This window comes from Notolepis coatsorum, assembly GCF_963971535.1.
Source record: "Notolepis coatsorum genome assembly, chromosome: 1".
In the NCBI taxonomy this organism is placed as follows: Eukaryota; Metazoa; Chordata; class Actinopteri; order Aulopiformes; family Paralepididae; genus Notolepis; species Notolepis coatsorum.
Genome location: NC_140165.1, coordinates 309,165,938 through 309,187,911, shown reverse-complemented (window position 1 = coordinate 309,187,911; position 21,974 = coordinate 309,165,938). Strand labels below are relative to the sequence as shown.

Here is a 21,974-nt window from a genome sequence, read left to right as displayed (position 1 = left end):
CTATTGGTCAGTTTAAATCACCACATGTCTGCAGTTGTTTTTAATTATTTTAAATGTTTAATTGTCTTTCTGTCTCTATTATTGTTTTCTTTCTTTCTGTGTATTTATTGTGTTTTGTATTTCTCAATGCCATTGTGAAGGAGAGCTTGCTCTCAACGATCCTTCGAGATTAAATAAAGCTTGAAAATGTATAAATGTAGTCACTTTCTCTTCAGTTTTGCCTGCAGAGCTCCCAACTAGTGTACGAACAAGAAACAAGACAATCACATTCCACTTCTTTAATTTCCGTTCAAGGATTAAACCTATACTTCATCAAAGTGGACGCTACAAAAGACATACATACATCCTTACAAAATAGCAAATAATGTATAACATTACAATAGATCCTTTGTGTACAACACAATACAACAGTATTTTGTAAATTATTTAACATCCATACTGGGCTGAGAACGGACGTGGTCCATTCGCATCTTTCACTTGTGTTCTTTTAGCAATAATAAAAGCAGAAACGTGAATTATATGGATAACATGAAAAAAGACATTGGTTTGAGATGTTATTCTGGTTTGAAAATACTGTTTATCCAGTGTAAAATGAGCCAGTATGTATGTTTTGTGTACTCTGTTTGGATTTGGAAGTTGATGATGTGATCATTAATAATGCACTATAATGCCAGAGTGAGGCCATCTATCGCCATTTGCTTTTCAGTAACAAAACGACTTCCGACGTCCGTAGGGAATCGAAAAGGTTTCTCTTCCGATCGCTGCACTCACTTACCACATCTGGTCAAACAGTCACTTACAGCTCAACCGTTTTAGTTGATCTTCCTCCTACTCCCTCACCACATTTTAAACAACCCTCCCCCCCACCCCCCAAAATGAAAAGCAGTCATGAGTTTCCAGACCCCTGACTCCAATGTTACAATAGGAATAACACTTCTGGATCCCAGGCTTGGCTTTCCTGGCCAAAGAACAAGTCCTCTCCAGATCCTCAGAGTCCTACAGTCTCTTGTTTTCTCCCCTCGTTCTCTTCTTTCATTATTTGGATAATCCAACCCTGTCACTTTGTTTGATGTTTTTGATACCGAGGCCAGAATATTCCACCACCTGTGGTTCTCACAAATCCACACAATTATGAGAAGGATATATATATACGCCACGGCCGACACTGTAGAGGTGACCAGGGGTGTCTGTAAAATAGTTTGGATAACTGGTCATCCCTGTCCGCCTCTTACAACACGCGTACATATGTGGTCTTTGAGTCCGTGCCCAGGTTGTTCTTCGCTAGGCATTTGTATGTGCCGGAGTCTGAGGCCGTGGGCCTCTGGATGATGAGCGTGCCCTGAGGGTGGAGCAGCTCGCTGCCCGTAGGCCTGCCCTGCCCTGCCGTGGACAGGAACGAATGATCGGGCAGCTCCCAGGTGATCTCCGGCTTGGGGATCCCGATGGCGGCACAGTTGAGATGGATAGGCGCGCCGGCCATTCCCCTCACGCTGGGAGGCGGGCCGGCGGTGATCCGGGGAGGGTAGGCGATGATGGCGACGGGGACGGTGAGAACGACCTCCCCGGCGTCGTTGCGTGCCCGGCAGATGTAGCTCCCCCGGTCGTGGAGGGTGGTGTCCCGCACCACCAGGGTCCCGTTGTCCAACAGCTGGTAGCGTCCGTGGACCTGAGGCCGGGTGAGGGTGTGGCCTCCTGGCACCGTCCAGTAGACGCTGGGCTTGGGGCTCCCGTCGGCCAGGCAGTGGAGGAAGAGCGGTTCCCCGGACACGCTGCGGATGATCCCCCTGGGCCGCGTGAGGATGTACGGCTTCTGCCCCACTTCCAAGATGATGAGCTTCTCTATGTAACCCATGGAGTTCTTGGCGGCGCAGCGGTACCTCCCGGCGTCCTCCTTGCCGGGATTGTAGATGACGAAGCTCCCGTCGCTGCCCACGTGTTGCCGGGAGCCGCGGTCCGGCCCGCCGGCGTAGCGCGTCCCGTTGGGCAGCGTCCAGATCATCTCCGGCGTCGGGTTCCCGTCCGCGGAGCAGTTCAGCACCGCGGTCTTGCCCATGCGGCTCAGGATGCGCTCGTTGAAGGGGTTCTTGAAGATGGGCCGCTGCAGCATGCTGGTCACCTCCAGCTGCACCACCATGACCGCCTCGCCGCCGTCGTTCCTCGCCATGCAGATGAACTCCGCCGTGTCGGTCGGACGCACGTTCCGGATCTCCAGCGTGCCGTTGTGATGGACGTTGATCCGGCTGCCGAAATACGGCGCGATCAGGAAGATGTTGTCGGGCATGATCCATGTGATCGACGGAGCCGGGTCTCCCTCGGCCTTGCAGTGGATGAACTTCCTCGAGTATTTGGCCGCCGAGTCTTTGATCACGGTCCTGTTCTGGTGATAGCCGTTGATGACCGGCGGGTTCCCGTCTATGTCCAGCTTGTAGACCTTGCTGTCGTCCCCGGCGGCGTTGCGAGCCATGCACACATACTCCCCGGCGTCGACCAGCTTCACGTCCCGGATGTCCAGGGAGCCGTTGACGTGCATCAGGTAGCGCTCGTTCGAGGCCGCGATGATGTCGTTGGTGGGAAGCATCCACAGGATCTTGGGCTTGGGCTCTCCGATCGCGCCGCAGTCGAAGCGGATGTTTCCCCCCGGCGGGACCTTGGCGTAGGTCTGCTGGCCGGCCGAGCGTATCCTGGGGGCCGCGCTCACCACGGTGATGTGGACGTGCATCTCGTCCTTGCCCAACTTGTTCTCGGCGAAGCAGGTGTAGTCTCCTTCCTCCGCCATGCCGATCTGTAGAGACGAGATGAAGAATGATTTATTGTTTTTAATTTAGTGGGGTAGTATGGTCATGGTCAAGGTCACCTTTATTTACAGAGCACATTTAAAACCAACCGAAGTTGCACCAAAGTGCTTCACACAGTACAAATAAACAGGCCAATTCTAAATACAATATAAAATGCACAAGTCAATACGATACAATAAATTCACTAAATAGTCACAACAAGACCAGGGATGTACAGTATGACAAGCCTCAAAAAGCCAATGAAAACAAGTGAGTTTTTAGCTGCAACTAAAGATTATCTAGGGTCTGGGCAGACCGCATTTGTAGTGGCAGACTATTCCACAACTTGGGGGCAGCCACCGCAAAAGCTTGGTCGCCTTTTGTCTTTATCCTAGACCTTGGGACATATAGAAGTACCTCATTCGATGACCTCAGAGCTCTAACTGACCTTTAGTCTTTAGCCTTGGGACATCTAAAACTACACCATTCGATGACCTCAGTAATCTAACTGGGGGCTAAACATAGAGAAGTTCAGCTAGGTACTGAGGGGGGCTCAGACCATTCAATGCCTTAAATACAAACAGGGGGGCAACAGGGAGGTAGAGCAGTCTTCTGGTAATCTGGAGGTTCCCAGTTCGATTCCCGCTCCTCAGGTGGCAGCGTATCAAAGTGTCCTTGAGCAAGACACTTAACCCCTAACTGGTCCTGATGAGCAGGTTGGCACCTCGCATGGTTGCCTCTGCAGTCGGTGTGTGAGTGAATGGGTAAAATGTGAGGAACAAATTGTAAAGAGCTTTGGATAAAAGCTGCTATATAAATGCAGTCCATTTACCATTGACCAAACAGCAAACGTGCAGATTAATGTAGTGGTGTAGCAACGGTCATACCTGGTTGAGGTAAAGCGTCCCGTTGTCGAACAGGATGAAGCGGCGAGTGCGTCCTCCCCTGCCGCCGCCGCCGGTGCCGTCAGACTGCAGGGCGCTGTTGACCACGGTGCCGTCCGGCAGGCCCCAGGAGATGTCGGGCTCCGGGGCACCCGAGGCCTTGCAGTCCACCTTCAGGTCGTTGCCGTAGGCCACCTGCTTCTTGCCGTACACCTTGGGCTCTATCTTGGCCGCCTTCATCGACACGGTGACCTTCATCAGCTGCAGGTCGTCGCCGACTTTGCTGCGCGCCACGCAGAGATAGTCTCCGGCGTCCTTGTCGCTCACGGAGTCGATGATGATAGTGCCGTTGTCCAGGACCTGGATCCTACTGCCCATCCTGGAGATAGTGAGAGAGGGTATTTGTTGTTATGTTAGGACAAAATATAAAAAAATATATATAAAAAAAAAACCTGATTGAGTATGTGGACAATTCCTTTCATGGCCTTTTGTTAACACCCCCGTCCCCCTGTCCTGTACCCTTATTCTATTCCTTTTGGTAACACCTCCCTTCCTACTTCCTGTGCCTCATCCCTTAGCCCTATCACCTGGTCAATCCCTTCCCCCGCCCCCTTCCGTTGTGTCAGATAAGGTTATTAGGTGAACTGATTGATTGATTGATTGAAAACTTTATTAACAGATTGCAGAATGGGTACAATACAGTACAGCTCAATACACACAATTGTTAAGGGGATGCAGACCAGAGAAAGACTTTCGTCTTGTTTACATCAGGGTCCCCCAACTGACAAGAAAGTCAGAGAGCTTGACCCCAAGTCCTCTACCAAACTCCTAAACTAATTTGTATTCGATTTACCATGTTTTAACAAATACATTTGTATCGACCAAGATGATTTGATCACGCACGTACTACTTACTCCATGACAAGTATTTCATTTTAAAAACGTGTCTCCTAAAATGGCAGAAACAGGCCACGTGTAGGGCACGGACCGAGGAGTCTTCTCCCTCTTCAGTTCAGTCTTCTACAAAGGCAGCAGCTGTCAGGTCCTGACTTATAGAATAGTGTAATGAGCTTTCCTCATGTGGAGGTGAAATGTGCTTCAGCTTAATATTTCCATATGTCTCAATAAACACCCAGGGTGAGCTATTCATTCAAGAGAAAGGCTTTGGGAGGATTATTCTTGGTTTATTACACCTTGCGTCTGTCTCGTTTCAAGGCTTTAACTCAAAATTATTATTCTCTCTTTTATTTCATTATTTTAAACGATAATTTAAGAAAAGTCATGCTAGGATTGCCAGGGGAGTCTTCTTAGGACAAGAAAAAGAGGAAAGGAAAATAAATCAACTAAAGCTTTCCAGCAAACAAGTCTTTGGCGTGAACCCACTAATGAAACTGGAAGGAGAACGATGCTTTTTTCTGAACTAAGCATTAAGCCACAATACTATTGCACAACAGTGATTTCAAATGTATCAATGATGTACTGTTTTGCCAATATTATGTTATCATCTTTCTTGTGGCATACGGAGAGGCTAGATGAATGTCAACCAGTGCAGCACTCTGGATGGCACGGTTATTTTGGTGCTATGGTATTTCACTGTTTGCTTGGATGTATTCTGACTAACGTATGCAAAACAACTGACTTCTTTTTGAGTTGATCCACTTACTAAATCCCTCACCTCCTTTTTAACCCCCCCCCCCCCTGACCCCTGACCCCTGTCTCCAATGTACGCCTCGTTATTTGGAGAATGAAAATACCCTGTCAGCTATTTTGGTTGCAGACGTTTCTACTGGAGAAAATGTTGAAGCCGGCAGCGTTAAATTAAGCAGAGCTGCATGACTGTGGAGCTCAAGTTTCAAGTTTTATTTTATTTGTCACATATACGGTACGCATACAATACAGTGAAATGCTTGGTTCTGTATGAGCCTCCTGAGATTGTGCTTCATACAGTAAAGAGTACTGCTTTTTAAGGGATGTAATAGTGTTTATCAATTAAAAAAAAATTATAAAAAAAAAAAATATTTAGTCAGTATGAAAATCAAATGTGATCTGAATAGTGAGATTTTTTTTTCTTTTTATTATTCTTTATTCTTTATCATTATTATTATTATTATTATTATTATTATTATTATTATTATTATTACATTTTTTCTTGTTTAACTGTGGATTGTGTGTTTCTTTTATAATGGTATAAATGATTATTTGTGTAAATTAGGTTGTACGCCGACCATTAAGTAAATACTTGTTAGTTTAGGAATAAGGGGCAGGTAACTATAAGATTTATTCTTCTTCCTGCTCCTTTCGTCCATGGAATGACTATTTATGATTGTGTAATGAAGAAACTTTGATTTCATGTGGCAAATAAAAACTCTGAACTGAACTGAACTGAACTGAGAGTAAAGGAGTAATGTAAGACCAAACACTATAGAAAATATACAATATACAAAACTAAAATGTAAAAAAAAATAACAAATATTAGGCTGTGGCTTGTCATGATCTCCATGGAGACAACAGGACACATCAACATGCATGTCGTTGATCACAGGCGATAGTGTTCAGGTAATGGCAACTAATGACCTTAAAGCTACGGTAAGGATATCAATTAGGAAGGCAAGCCTTAGCTACGTAGGGGAGGGGGAGTGACCCGTATACTTGGTCAATGGTAAATGGTGAATTTATATAGCAGCTTTTATCCAAAGCGCTTTACAATTTGTTCCTCACATTTTCACTCACACATTCACGGCGGAGGCAACCATGCAAGGTGCCAACCTGCTCATTGCGGAGCAATTAGAGGGGTTAAGTGTCTTGCTCAAGGACACTTCAACATACTGCCCCTGCCCGGGAGGAAATGGAATCGAACCCGGGAACCTCTGGATTACCAGACGACTGCTCTACCTCCCAAGCCACCGCCCCCCCCAAAGTACTTGTGTACTTAATTTCAATGAACAAAATGCAGACTGAATTATTACCAGACTGTGTAACCATTACGATCTCCAAGAAAGAGAGACGAAACAAAATGTTCAAAACGACACTTATCGCTTGTTATCGACTCTGCAGATTGTCTCATTTCTCCTCCATGATTTAACAGCATCACACTTTCCACCGGGATCAAACTGGATTGGATTATTAAGCTCTGCACCAGCGCACGCTCAAGGAGCTCCTTTACCGATATCAATCACGGGGGGATTGTGGCTAATCATTACGTCAAAACACTAACACCATTATTCTCTAACTTATGGGGATCAGTCAGTGCAGGAAGTCAGAATGAGGGAAACTGGAAACATGAGACCGGTGGTTTAAAAGGAAAGCAAAAATATTTCACCTATACAAATAGCGGTTACAGTCGTCCCTGGAGATATGCAACGTTTTCCTGCTTGATGTGTTCAATCTGTGCTAAGGGGGGCTCGGTGGAGATTCAAAGACTGCTGAAGTAGGCCTATCTCTGTTTCCAATCCAAGTTACATTTCCAAGGTCTTTAGGTGCTCAGTGCTTGAATGGAGAATGACTATTCAATCGTGAACCCTTTCCACGTAGAACAATTGGAGTCTTTGTCAAAGAGAGGACAAGTGACCCCTCCTCTTTGTAAAGGAGAGCCAAATCGCATGCTGATGACGACTATGTATATTTAGACATTTCTGCTTATTCATAAAATATTATGAAGCGCATAAATTGGATGAATATCAGGATATAAGCTCATTATAAGTAAAAGTATATTGTTCCCAATTAATGTTCTAGCTGATGAGCAATTTTTTGAAATTGTGCCTTTTAAAGTTTCAACTCAGTTTAAACACTTAGGAGTCAATGTCAACCAAATAAATTGCAGATCTTTACAAACAACGTTTTTACTTTGTTCAACAGAATAATCCATCATATCCTAATTCATCAAACCAGTCTTCAATGGAATCAATGTTCTTCAAATATATCTGAAAAAACGGTCTCAGTTGACATCTGAAATCAGCTTGGCAGGATAACCTACTGTAGGTGAGGAGATGTCAGAGGAACAGTGGCAGACAGAACAGATCCTAGAACAGATGCATAGCTCTTCAGAGTGTGCCAGACATGGCCACCTTACAAGTTAAGATAATACGGTGTTTACATTGGTCAAAGTAGAAGAAGATCCCTAGATCTAGGAATTATAGAATCAAGCGTAGTGAAAAATAATATGTTGGTCAGCCTTCTGGCAAGAAGACCGGTCTTACTCAATTGGAAACAGAAAACAGCACCAACACATTCAAATCCAATGAAGGATGTGACAAAACACTTGGAACTATAGAGACAATTCGATTTTCTCGGAATAAAATAGAAAATACATTTGACAAAGTTTGGCAACCTTTTATAGACCACTTCAATGATATCAAATTATCTGACAAGAGTTGAGATGGTCTCTTAGATCCAACAAGTAAATAAAGAAATATAATATGGAACAGACTTATATTACCCCCCCCCCCCCCCCCCCCCCCCCTCCTTTTATTTTATTTATTTTTTCTTTCTCTTTTATGGAGGGATATATATGTCATAATCTGTACAGATTGATCTCAAACATCACTACTGTATTATAAATTTGTTGAACACAATTACAAAGCAACATTTTTGATCCACAATTAAAATTTGACAGACAAGTGAACTCAGTGGTAACGGCATGTTTTTTCCAACTACGCACCATTGCCAAACTCAAAGCCCTTTCTCTCCCCTGCAGACCTTTAGAGAGTCACATGCCTTCTCTATTTGAACAACCACATCAAGCAAGAGGTGGACGCGGGCAAATACTGCGGCATGGTCATGCTGGACCTACAAAAGGCCTTCGACACTGTCAATCACACCATTCTGATTGACAAGCTAAAAGCAATTGGTTTTCATAGTTTATCAGTGAGCTGGATACAATCCTACCTGGAGGGGAGAGAACAGATGGTGGAGGTAAACGGTACCCTATCCCCCCCCCCTCACAGTGAACTGTGGTGTTCCACAAGGAAGCATACTAGGACCGCTACTGTTCCTAATTTATGCAAATGACATGTCATCAGCTTGTGACTGCAACTTGTTCCTGTTTGCGGACGACTCAGCCCTGCTGGTCTCTGACAAGAACAAGTTACAGGTTGAAAAAACCCTCAGCTCGGAACTAGGCAAAATCTGCATATGGCTCGCCGACAACAAACTATCATTACACATGGGCAAAACAGAGTCCATTCTCTTCGGTTCAAATAACAAACTCAGCAAGACCGACGGCTTCTCAGTTACAGTGGGTGTCAATATTGTCACAAGGAAAGATGAGATTACCTACCTGGGTTCCATCCTAGAGGCTAATCTTTCCTGTGACAAAATGGCATCCAATGTAATAAAAAAAGTCAACCAACGAACTTGATTCTTGTACCGGATCTCCTCTCTGGTAAACAAGAATACCCTGAAGACTCTGGCAGGAGCACTCATTCAAGGGTACTACGACTATGCTTGCACCTCATGGTACCGAAGCACCTCAAAGGCACTAAAAACCAAATTACAAACATCTCAAAACAAACTAGTCAGACTACTGCTTGACCTGACTCCTAGAACCAACCTCACCCCTGCCCACTTTGCCAACCTAGGATGGCTTAGAGTAGACGACAGAGTACAGCAACTTGCAATGGGCCTGGTCTACAAGATACACTACACGACCAAGGTACCCATATACATGTCAAAATACTTCCCAAAGGTCAGTGAATACCACGATCACAACACCAGAGGGAGCTCCACAAATCATGTTAAACCCAGATTCGGCTCAAACAAGGGACTAAACACGTTTCGCAATTATGCCACATCAATGTGGAACGCCCTACCCAAAGCTGTAAAGGAATGTGAATCACTACCCACTTTCAAAAACACTCTCAAAGAACACCTACGGGAGACTGCAATTCGAAACTGGCCCCTACAAATGTCCTAACCCAGTTGTATAGTAAAGACCAAGTATGGCTTTGTCAGTATTCCAATGTACAGTGTTTGAATCTCGCAACCCTCCCCCTCTTGTTTTCTTTATTGTTATTTTGTTATATTGTTATATTGTTATTGTACTTTGTTTGTGCATAGGTGTGTGTGTGTGTTGTGTGTGTGTGTGTGTGTGTGTGTGTGTGTGTGTGTGTGTGTGTGTGTGTGTGTGTGTGTGTGTGTGTGTGTGTGTGTGTGTGTGTGTGTGTGTGTGTGTGTGTGTGTGTGTGTGTGTGTGTGTGTGTGTGTGTGTGTGTGTGTGTGTGTGTGTGTGTGTGTGTGTGTGAGTGTGTGTGTGTGTGTGTGTGTGTGTGTGTGGAGAGGTATTTTGTGCTAAAAAAAACCCATCAATACAGTTACAAAATAAGAAAGTCCTACTCGGTGCATCTTTCTCACCGCATATCAAGGGAATCAGGGTCTCCTTACCTGTGCCACTGGTCCACCACAGCCTTGGAGGGAAGCCTCCAGATGACCCTGGGTTTCGGGTCCCCTACTGCCGAACAGTCGAGTATCAGCCGGTCCCCGTAGGACAGCTCCGTCAGACGCCGGCTCGTCGCCACTATCTGAGGTGCGGACTCCCGCTGCACCACCGTCAGGGTCACGACCCTCCGCTCGGAGCCCGTGGAGCTGGTGGCGATGCACTCGTACATCCCGCTGTCCGTCGCCGTCGTGTCCCTCAGGTGGAGGGTCCCGTTGGCGAACACCGACACCCTGGGGTCCACCGTGGCCCTGTTGTTGGGTTTGACCACCGAGCCGTCGTAGAGGACCCAGTGGAGGGTGGGCTGGGGGTTACCCTGCCCGGTGCAGGGCAGCCACACGCTCTGCCTCAGACCGGCCGTGACCTGCTCACGCTTGTCCTCTCGGATGCCGGGAGGAGCCGCCACGACCTGCAGTCGCACCGTGGCGGTGTCGGCGCCCGCGGGGTTACTGGCGATACATTTGTAGTGACCTCGGTCGTAGACGGACACCTGCTTGATGACCAGGGTGCCGTCGGAGGTCACCGACACCCTCCCTTTGTCCGGGTTTTGACCCCTGACCTGGGTTCGGTTGGCCAGGATCCAGGAGATCATGGGCGGCGGGCGGCCCTCCGCCTTGCACTTCATCTCCATGGTCTTCCCCGCGTGGGTCTTCATCTCTCTCATCTTGGGCTCCAGGATGCGAGAGGGGTAGGCCACCACAGAGAGGGTTACCAGGAGCTTGTCCGAGCCCTGCTGGTTCTCCGCCAGACAGAGGTACTGCCCTCGGTCCCTGATGTTGGCGTTCTGGATGGACAGCGTGCCGTTTTCTAACACCTCAAACTTGCCCATCCTCCCCTTGATGGTGATGGTGCTTCCTGATGAGGCAGAGACGGTTTTGTTTTTTTAATGCATACGTCAATAAAAAGCTTTAAAAGCACTCAGACATACGTCAATGGAAGAATATACTGTACACTGTAAACGACTAACGAGTCGGTCGCAGTCAACCAGCACCTGTTAACGGTTCTGACCCTCAGCCTGTTAGTGCGGCCGCCTGTGGATCCTATGGTCCCAGGTTCAAATCCACTCGGTTACACTACCACTATTTTACACCAAAGAGTGTGGGATGAATCCACTCTAAAGGCATTCTAAAGGGCAGTGTGTGTGTATGTGTATGCATGTAAGGGTGGAGAGAGAGAGAGAGAGAGAGAGAGAGAGAGAGAGAGAGAGAGAGAGAGAGAGAGAGAGAGAGAGAGAGAGAGAGAGAGAGAGAGAGAGAGAGAAAGATTGTGAGTGAGTGAGAGAGAGAGAGGGAGAGGGAGATAGGGAGAGAGAGACAGAGAGAGAGAAAAAGATAATAAATTCCAAAAGATAAATAGATATGGTAATAAAAAAATAAAGATATTTAAATTGAATTAAACATTTGAATGGGTCAAAGTGTTTGACAAATTATGTTCTGTTCTGAAAGAAAACAATACCTGTGCTTGATGAGAAGCGTCTCCAGCTGATGGTAGGTTGGGGGTTTCCGACAGCCTCGCATGGCAAAAAGGCATCCGAGTTGGACAGCACTGTGAAACTGGCTGCATTGCCCCCTACTATCTTGGGCTTGCTGGGCAGGTCTCTGGTGGAGGGTTCAAAGCCCACAATATTGGCTGTAGTGGCCTCATAGCCAGTGATGTGAGTGGAGATGGCCTTGCCTATGTCCTTGCTGCTGTACGGGACATGACTGTTAGTGTAGCCCTGCTCCGCTGTCAGAACAGTCACTGTGTCAAAGGTCAGGGCCGTGTCTGGGCCACCACCCCTGGGTCCGCTACTAGACATGGTAGGCCTTATTCTCTTCACCAGGGGCCTCTGTGTGGGATGACCGATGTTCCTCCCAGATGGTGGTCTGACATTGCTGTGGTCTCTGCTCACCCATGCGGTGGGTCTGACCGTAGGGCGAGGTGTAGTTCTGGTGGTCCAAGGTCTGCTGGTCGTGGTGTAAACCCGTGGACGACTAGTGACCGGTGACTCTCTCCAGTTGATCTCCTCATAATCCGTCTCATCCTCTGAAGTCCGATCAGTGGAGACAGTCACTGCGCTCCTCTCCAACTCCCTGGACGGGGTATACAGGGGTCTGGAGACGGAGATGGTCCGCTGCGGTAGTGTGGTGGTCTCCACGGTAGTTTCCATGGTGGTCTCCATGGTTGTTTCCATGGTAGTTTCCATAGTCGTTTCCATGGTGGTCTCCATGGTCGTTTCCGTAGCTTCTGTCGTGGTGGTAGGGGCTTTAGTGGTAGTGGACTTCCAGAAGGGTCTTCTACCCTTGGAAGGCTTCCTCCTCCTCCCCCATCCCTCTCTGCCCGGCTTCCGTCTGTTCCCAAACCCGCGACCAGGGGACCCCCCGGATCCGGACGATGAGGTTTCGTCAGGGTTTTCCCTCATGGTTGGTTTTGTTGTGGGTGGAGCAGCGATGGTGTGGGTCTCTGGGGGTATCCCGACTGTGGTGGAGGACGCGGGGTAGTAAGACGGCGAAGATGTGGTTTGGCGACGTGAACCTGGACGTGCCGTAGGCCCAGAGTCACCGGAGGAAGAGTCTCCATAGTCGTCATCCGATGAGCTCTCTGTGCTCGCCCTGTGCCTGGATGGAGACTCGGTCTGCGGTTCAGCCAGAGACTCTGCTGTGGGTGGAGCGGCGGGGCGTGTGGTCGGTGTGGCGGTGGTGGTTCCGACGGTGGTTGGAGCCTCCTTGGTGGTAGGTGGCTTCCGTAGCCGGTCCAGTGCCTCTCTCTGGTGGCTCCCGCCTCCAAACAGTCTGTCCCAGGGGATCTTCCCTCTGATGATCTTAGAGATGGTGGCGGTGATTGAGGTGGGGTCAGTTGTAGGGTCAGCCTCTGGGGCATCAGCGGAGGTGATGTAGCTACTGGACTGCTCCTGCCTGGACTCGGCATGGGTGGAAGGAGGCTCGGAGGTGCTGTAGTAGGGAGTGGTAACCGGGGTGGCGTGTGTAGTAATCGCAGGTCTTTCTGTCCTGCGTAAAGAGGAAGTGTAAGCATTGGGGGATATCGTCGGTGTGCTAGCAGCCCTCGAGTCGGTGGCTGTCCTCCTCTGCCCATTCTCATCACATTCACCACAGTCTGGATGAAAAACAAAAAGACGAATATCCTTAGGTGCATCTTGTCACGTGACAGCATCATTGTCATCATATTAAGACTATATCAATGGAATTGGTACCTGGTAGACTCAATAGACATGGTTCAAGTAAGGGGTTAGGTTGTGCTACATCTTGTACCATATGCACAATTTGGATACTAACACAGACATGCTTTAAAAAAGTGTTTACAAGGTTCAGTTCCTCTCCCAAAATGTATTGCAATTAACATGAACACAAAACCATGCCGTGTAGCAGATATCAAACATCTCAAATATAGGAAAAGCAAATATAGCAACACATGGTATATTCACAATATCTTCAGAATAGGCACAAACTATTGGTACACTTTATTTAAAATTGATTCAATTGGCCATTTCTCTCTTATGTCATGCTCAGGTTGGGATTTCTTGGAAAGTGTGAATATGGTCCATTTAATCTATTTTAAATATGTTTACCAAAATGAATCCCAACGTGAACAGGACATAAGAGCAAAATGGCCACAGTGTGAATACGGCCAGTGCCTACCTGCAGTCAGCTCCATGGTATAGGGCACCGTGGCATTCCCATCCTTCTTCACGGTGGGCTGTTTGAGCTTATTGATGATGGACTGGATGTCAGTTATCCTGTTGGGTTTGACTATCCTCCTGCGGCCGTGGAAGGTTCTCCTCCGGCCCCCTCCTCTGCCCTTCTTGGGCGGGATGATGTGGATCTGCTGACGGGAGATGATGGTGGATCCGGGAGGCAGGTGGGGGGCCTTGATCCTCTGCGTGGTGTGGAAGGTGATCTCATCCTGCTGCCTCTCCGTGGTGGTGACAGCCGTGAAGGTGGTCTGGCTTTCTGGGTCAGTGGAGGTGTGCACGATCGGGTCCACCGAGCCCGGTCCGTCCATCATGGGAGTGACGTTAGGGTCCGTGACGAAGGTCAATCTTCCCGTGAAGGTCTCTGAAGGTTCTGAAGACGGTTCTCCTGAGAAGTGGAGCCGGGTCTCTTCTGAGGTGTCCGTCACGGTGAGGCGCAGAGTGACTGGACGTCTGTTTGACAATGGTTCTGTGGTTCTTTCCAGACCGTATGACTCGCTGTGCTCACTAAAACCGGGGCTGACTGTATCCTCTGAAAGCCTCTCATAAGGCGTGACCGCGTCACTTTGGCTTTCACTACCGCTCGCTGGACCGCGTGTGAATGTGGATTTGATCGGTCTGGAATCCGACTGTGTGTATGTCTCTGTTGTTATGGATTTTTCCGTGAAACTAGTCTGACTGCTGTCTGCAGGGCTCTCTGTGGTCGCCTCGGCGCTGGTCTGACTGTCGTCTGTGGTTGCCTTGGCGCTGGTCTGACTGCCGTCTGTGGTCGCCTTGGCGCTGGTCTGACTGTCGTCTGTGGTCGCCTTGGCGCTGGTCTGACTGTCTTCTGTTGTCGATGGCGTGACACTGTACCTACTGTTCTGTTCCGTTGCCATGGATTCAGTTTGACTGTAATAATTGTTTTGGGTTATAGTTATGCTGGATCTACGCTCTGGTGGATTATCTGTAGTGAGTCGATCGTCTCTATAATGGTCGTCGTCGCCCGAACCGGTTTCCCCGTTCCCAGAGAGCCCGGAGTCTGAGTCCTGGAATTTCACGCTCTCCTCCTTCACACCATCTGTCTTTTTTGAAGACCCACCTTGGGCCTTTTTCATAAACTCCGCAAATTTCTCCGGGTCCACTTTCCTATGCGTATTATCAAAAGTCCTCCTGTTGCTCTTGTTGCTCCAGATGCGTCTGTTACTCACTGGACCCCTCCTCCTGTGCCCCAGCCTGCCTCCCCTGCCCTGCGGCCTGAGTCCAGGGTAGGGTCGGTCTGAGGTGACAGTCCTGGACTCCTGACTGTTTCTTTCGGAGGGGCTGGAAGAGGGGAGTTCGCCGAGGGAGACCTCGTTCTCCTCCAAGCTGGGGTCCACCATGACCTCTGAGCCCATTCCTGAACCCTCGTTGTCGACCACCGGTACTCTGTCCGACCCTACTCCTGTCACTGTCACCTGCGATACAAGAAGGTCAACCCCCAGGTGGTTGGAAGCCAGGCACCTGTAGAACCCCCTGTCCCTCGCTGTGAGACGCTGCATCTCCAAGGTCCCATTCTTATACACCTTCCGGGTCCCATGGGACTTATCCAGGACCGAGTGGTCTGGCAGTATCCACTGGACCGAGGCCTCTGGGCTGCCTGTGGATCCGCACTCCAGAACCAGACTTTGCCCCAGAGGTCTCGACAGTTGCACCCCATTGACCTCGGTTTCCTCCACATCGGGAGACAGAACCGTGACCCGGAAGCTGAGAATATCCGCGTCCAGGTAGTTGGTGGCGATGCAGCGGTAGAGGCCGGTGTCAGACGTGTCCGCGCCTCGTAGGAAGAGCTTCCCCTCGGCAGTGATTACGAGCCGTTGGTCCTCGCTGGTGTAAGGCGCTCTGACCTTGGTGCCGTCCGCCAGGATCCACTCCACCGAGGGCTTTGGCTCGCCCAGCGTCTGGCAGATCAACTCTGCCACGCCACCTGTAATGACAAATGTTGCGCTGTCATCAGAATGTAATTACATTACCTTTGAACAGCTTTTGTTTTCTTTAAAAGCAATATACTGCCAACTCCTACCCCCACCTGTAGAAGTAAACCTGTATGACGAATCAGTTTAGGTTTTAATGGGGAGCAGATGTTTTGCATAGTTTGTGGTTAGATGGTTGGACGGGGTTATTATAAGTGTACGTTAGCTTATTTATTCGCCACTAATCCAGTGCAACACCCACCTATGAGCACAGAGTGCTCCGTCTTGGTCTGGTTGTCTCGCTTGATCATGGTCCAGCTGTAGCGATCTCTCCTGGGCGCTCGGTTCTCCACGCGCAGGTTAACCACCGATCTGTACTTGATATGCAGGGTGGAGAAGGTGGTCGTGGTTCGGTCCAACTGGAAGCTGACCTCGCCTTGCATCAGCCACGCGGGAGACGCCTTGATCTCAGCCTCGATGTCCGTGTGGATCTCCTCCCGCTCTTCGTCCGGCCTGATCTGGCTGTACCGGTACACCATCTCCGGGCTCCTGGCCAGCATCAGGCCCCGCTCCAGCCTCATGGGAGAGTCACTGTAAGTGGCCAGGATGCGCCAGAGCTGCTGGATGTGTTCATAGTCGACGTTGCAGACGAGAGAGGTGGCTACGGCGGCGGTGAGCATGGTGACGTTGTGTTCTCCCTCCTCCTCCAGGGTCAGAGTCAGGTTCTCCAGGGCAGAGGGACTCTGGACGGTGCAGGACAAGCTGGCGTCGTTGTGAAGCTGGTCGGTCAGGTTCATGTGCAGGGCGCCGATGGGGGCGACGAAGTCCCTGGGAGAGACGGGGGTGAAGTCGCCCTCTTCCAGGGTGATGTTTCTCTGCTTCAGGTGGGGTTGGATCCAGGGCTTGGTGCAGGTGAAGGCTTCGCTGGGCAGCTGGGAGAGGTATCTGTTGCGGTGAGGTGCAGGACTGTCACACGTAGGGCACAGCTGTCCCCTGGCGTACTTCCTGTCTCGCTTGCATTTCAGCACTCCTGGAAATATTAAAAATAAATTGAGGTATGTTAGAGGGATTTCTGCAGGGGAGAAAATACTTTTACACAGAGAAAAAGTAGGCCTATCATCCACAGCTTATTCGTGAAATCTTGTGAGCCGTGAACTATAATTGTATTAACAAACTGTAAACCTTTATGGGTTTACATGCTCACCTGCTAAGTCATAACATTGTGAAACCATAGAAGCTTTGTTCGTCTGTGTCTTTTGTTATTCTATCTTCCCACGCCGTGCTGGGAAGAGGAGACAATCTCTTCGAAAAATAACTGCCTCCACGTCTCCAAGAGGAATTTATGTTTCCCTTGGACACACCTCTGTTGTTGGACACAATCCCATTCACCATTATCTCAAGGGACCAAATACATCATCTCTTTTTAACGTCTGAGTAAAATTAACATTCACATATCCTACCAGATGTGTTCGCTTTATGTCACCACTACACTACATCTGTGCCCGGTTAAGCGGTCACTTAAGAGATGTTTTGCGTTACCAAAGAATGAAAGTGTTTCATAGAACCGTTCAAGTGGCTAGGTTACAGGTATTTCATAGGGCCATATGGCTAGCTAGGCTACAGGTATTTCATATGGCCATATGGCTAGCTAGGCTACAGGTATTTCATAGGGTCATATGGCTAGGCTACAGGTATATCATAGGGCCATATGGCTAGCTAGGCTACATGTATTTCATAGGGCCATATAGCTAGGCTACAGGTATTTCATAGGGCCATATAGCTAGGCTACAGGTATTTCATAGGGCCATATGGCTAGGTTATAGGTATTTCATAGGGCCATATGGCTAGGCTACAGATATTTCATAGGGCCATATGGCTAGCTAGGCTACAGGTATTTCATAGGGCCATATGGCTAGCTAGGCTACAGGTATTTCATAGGGTCATATGGCTAGGCTACAGGTATTTCATAGGGCCATATGGCTAGCTAGGCTACAGGTAGTTCATAGGGCCATATGGCTAGCTAGGCTACAGGTATGTCATAGGGCCATATGGCTAGGCTACAGGTATTTCATAGGGCCATATAGCTAGGCTACAGGTATTTCATAGGGTCATATGGCTAGGCTACAGGTATTTCATAGGGCCATATGGCTAGCTAGGCTACAGGTAGTTCATAGGGCCATATGGCTAGCTAGGCTACAGGTATGTCATAGGGCCATATGGCTAGGCTACAGGTATTTCATAGGGCCATATAGCTAGGCTACAGGTATTTCATAGGGCCATATAGCTAGGCTACAGGTATTTCATAGGGCCATATGGCTAGCTAGGCTACAGGTATTTCATAGGGCCATATGGCTAGGCTACAGATATTTCATAGGGCCATATGGCTAGCTAGGCTACAGGTATTTCATAGGGCCATATGGCTAGCTAGGCTACAGGTATTTCATGGCCATATGGCTAGGCTACAGGTATGTCATAGGGCCATATAGCTAGGCTACAGGTATTTCATAGGGTCATATGGCTAATCTACAGGTATTTCATAGGGCCATATAGCTAGCTAGGCTACAGGTATTTCATAGGGCCATAGGGCTAGCTAGGCTACAGGTATTTCATAGGGCCATATGGCTAAGCTACAGATATTTCATAGGGCCATATAGCAATGCTACAGGTATTTCATAGGGCCATATGGCTAGCTAGGCTACAGGTATTTCATAGGGCCATATAGCTAGGCTACAGGTATTTCATAGGGCCATATAGCTAGGCTACAGGTATTGCATATGGCCATATGGCTAGGTTATAGGTATTTCATAGGGCCATATGGCTAGGCTACAGGTATTTCATAGGGCCATATGGCTAGGCTACAGGTATTTCATAGGGTCATATGGCTAGCTAGGCTACAGGTATTTCATAGGGCCATATGGCTAGCTAGGCTACAGGTATTTCATAGGGCCATATGGCTAGCTAGGCTACAGGTATTTCATAGGGCCATATGGCTAGCTAGGCTACAGGTATTTCATAGGGTCATATGGCTAGGCTACAGGTATTTCATAGGGTCATATGGCTAGGTTACAGGTATTTCATAGGGCCATATGGCTAGCTAGGCTACAGGTATTTCATAGGGCCATATGGCTAGCTAGGCTACAGGTATTTCATAGGGTCATATGGATAGGTTACAGGTATTTCATAGGGCCATATGGCTAGCTAGGCTACAGGTATTTCATAGGGCCATATGGCTAGGCTACAGGTATATAGGCTATAGGGTACAGGTGTTGCTGGACATGAAGAGACAGGGAATTTGCACGTCACTAACTTAGCTAACTCCCTAACTCACTCTCCGAACGTTTCGAAACAAAACACCCGTTCCGGTTCCTCACCGGGGTTTCTCCGCGCCCACTCGGGGAACCAGGACATGCGGCAGTCGCACGCCCAGCTGTTGCCGTGTAGGAAGACGTTCTCCAGCTGGGAGCATCCGGAGAAGATGTCCGCCGGCAGGCTGGTGAGGAGGTTGTCCGACAGGTGGATGTTCCTCACCGAGGACACCTTGAAGACCTGGCTGTGTCTCAGGGTGACGAAGGTGTCCGGGTGGAGCTGCTGGAGCTGGTTGCCCTCCAGGTGGACCAGCTGCAGGTTGGTCAGGCCGTAGAAGGCCTCGGGGTTGATGAACTCGATGCGGTTGTGGTCCATGTGGAGCCTCAGCAGGCCGTCCAGGCCTTTGAACGTCTCCTTGTTGATCTCCTTCACTTTGTTGTAGGACATCTTCAGGACCTGAAGAGAAGAAGAGAACGCCGATTAAGGACACAGTGACATGATGTTTGAGAACGATGCTTATTCAGAATCAGAATCAGAAAGGTCTTTATTGGCAAGTAGATTGCAACATACAAGACATTTTATTTGGTCATTTGGTGAGGCATTAATGGACAGACAATTACGGTAGAATAAAATAAAAGGTAGAATCAAATTAAATGGAATAGAAACTAAATTAAAATAGAGGCACAATGGGGCACCATGTAGATGCGCTCACAGCGTAATCGCAACGTCCTGGGTGCGACATGTGTTACATGTCCTCCCCATCTCTCTCCCAATTTCTCCCTGTCCTGTCAAAAACCCTGGCAGCACATCACCGTCCCCCACCCTCATCCACCTCCACTGGCTCCCCATCAAATCCTGCATCACCTACAAAATCCTCCTGCTCACCTACAAGTCCGTCCACGCTCTGGCACCTCAGTACCTCACTGACCTCCTCCACCCCCTCACTCAGTCACAGTCCCTGCGATCCTCAGACACTGGTCAGCTCTCCATTCCCCCGAACCAGACTGCAGACCTTTGGGGACAGAGCTTTCAGCGTGGCGGCTCCCACCCTCTGGAAGTCCCTCCCTGCAGAACTCCGCAACGCCCCAACTCTGGACTCCTTCAAAAAAGACTCCTCAAAACCCACCTCTTCAACTCGACCTTTGACCCCTAATTTCCCACTTTGAATGTTGTGTCTGTCCACCATGTTTGTTATTTTAGTTTCCCCCCTATGTAAAGCGACCTTGGGGTTTATGAAAGGCGCTATATAAAACAAAGTTATTATTATTATTAATAATACAATTAGTTAAAAATGCCCTAAAAAATAAAGGCACAATAGAATATAATCTAATTATAAAATAAAATAGGCCAGAGCTGTACAATTGTGCACGATGTGGTCAAATTGGATAAATACATTGTCGTTAACGTGCTTTTAAAAGGTGAATTATTAAAAGCGGTGAGAGTTCTTGTAAAAACAGCGGGACAGGAGAATTTAGGTTATCCCATCTGGGACGGCTTCCAAAAAGCAATTGTTAGGCACGGTACTGCACGTAGAGTAAATGAACACGGTTGTAAAGAGAATATCTTTAGTTAATATTTATGAATCCCTCACCCTCCCTTGAACCCTCAGGGTCTACAACTTGTCGTAATAGTATATTAATCCAAGCCCTATATAAACATTGTCTGACGTGATGGTGACTGGTACAGGCCATCCTTTCACTGATTACTTTAGTACTGAGTAGCGTAGGTGCCAGGTGCCAATCCCACTCAATATAGGAGAAGCATTTTAGCCTTCAGAAATACGAAAAATACAAAGACATGTCTGATTATACTCTGAGTTTCCTGTGAGTTTCCTACTTTGGAAAGGAACACATAATATAATGATTTTGGAAGGCTTGCCTGTCCTGTAGTCTATAGTGAACTTCATGCCAGACGACTAGGGCCTAGATTAATATACTTTTACGACAAGTTGTAGACCCTGAGGATTTATAAATATTAACAAAAAATATTCTCAATACAACCGCGTTCATTCATTTAAGTTAAGTTTAAGGTCCTGAGTTAAAAAATATATATTAAAAAAATAAATAAAAGTGAACCCTTCCTTTAACACCACGGATTCAGCTGTTTCTTTAATAATAAATCGACTTTTTACAATTGGATAATATTTTTTATTTTTAAACTATTTTGGGTCTTTTGATAGAGTTTTGAATCCAGTCAAGTGAGAATGTATCTAAAAACTGAAATATTATCATTGACTCTGAGTCCGTCAACAGGGCTATTGGCTACACCTAAAGGCCTTAACCCTTTCACTACCACACTACCAAAGGGTTAACCCCTTCACTGCGACGATACAGAAGGTTAACCCTTTCACTGCCACCCGACAAAGGGTTAACCCTTTCACAACCAACAAATACAGAAGGTTAACTCTTTCACTATACCACACTACAGACGGTTAACCTTAGCAGAGTTCAGTGATGTGAATGCAAATGAATGGAAACTGTCAAGTTGATCAACAGATGTTGACTGTAAAAGTATCTGAGGGCATTAATGGGAGCAATTATTTTTTAAGTAACTAAATAGTTACTTTTCACAGTAGCACATTACTTTTGGGTGTAATGTAACTAGTAAAGTAACTGAGTTACTATGTTTCCGTAACTAGCAGAACAACACTGGTGACGGCCTACCTGTAAGGACCTGAGGTCTTGAAAGGCTCTGTCTTCGATGCTGTGTATGGAGTTGCTGTGTAACATCAGCAGCTCCAGGTGCTGCAGACCCGACAGGTCGGTCTCTCCCAGCGTCGTGATGCTGTTGTACCTAAATAGAGCGGTGGTGGAAAAGTGACACGAAGTGAACCACTGCTTGTTTACTGACCTCGAACGCTTTTATAGAGAGGTACTTGGACAAGGGTCAAAAATGTTCTCACTCCTTGTGGAAATGAAAAGAGGGAGAGAGAGAGGGGGGAGAGGGAGAGGGGGAAAGAGGG

At 47.8% G+C, this 21,974-nt stretch overlaps 1 protein-coding gene across 1 annotated transcript; it reads right to left on the bottom strand.

The window, feature by feature from the left end:
• Positions 1-890: 890 nt before the first annotated feature.
• Positions 891-21,772, bottom strand: igsf10 (immunoglobulin superfamily, member 10). The gene is made up of 8 exons (XM_084328750.1): positions 21,676-21,772; positions 19,078-19,468; positions 15,969-16,736; positions 13,723-15,720; positions 11,543-13,180; positions 10,036-10,942; positions 3,662-4,037; positions 891-2,782 (listed from the first exon to the last, which is right to left on the bottom strand). Exons 1-8 carry the CDS (start codon positions 21,739-21,741, stop codon positions 1,229-1,231), a joined length of 7,698 nt encoding a protein of 2,565 aa, XP_084184876.1. The 5' UTR covers positions 21,742-21,772; the 3' UTR covers positions 891-1,228.
• Positions 21,773-21,974: the final 202 nt, after the last annotated feature.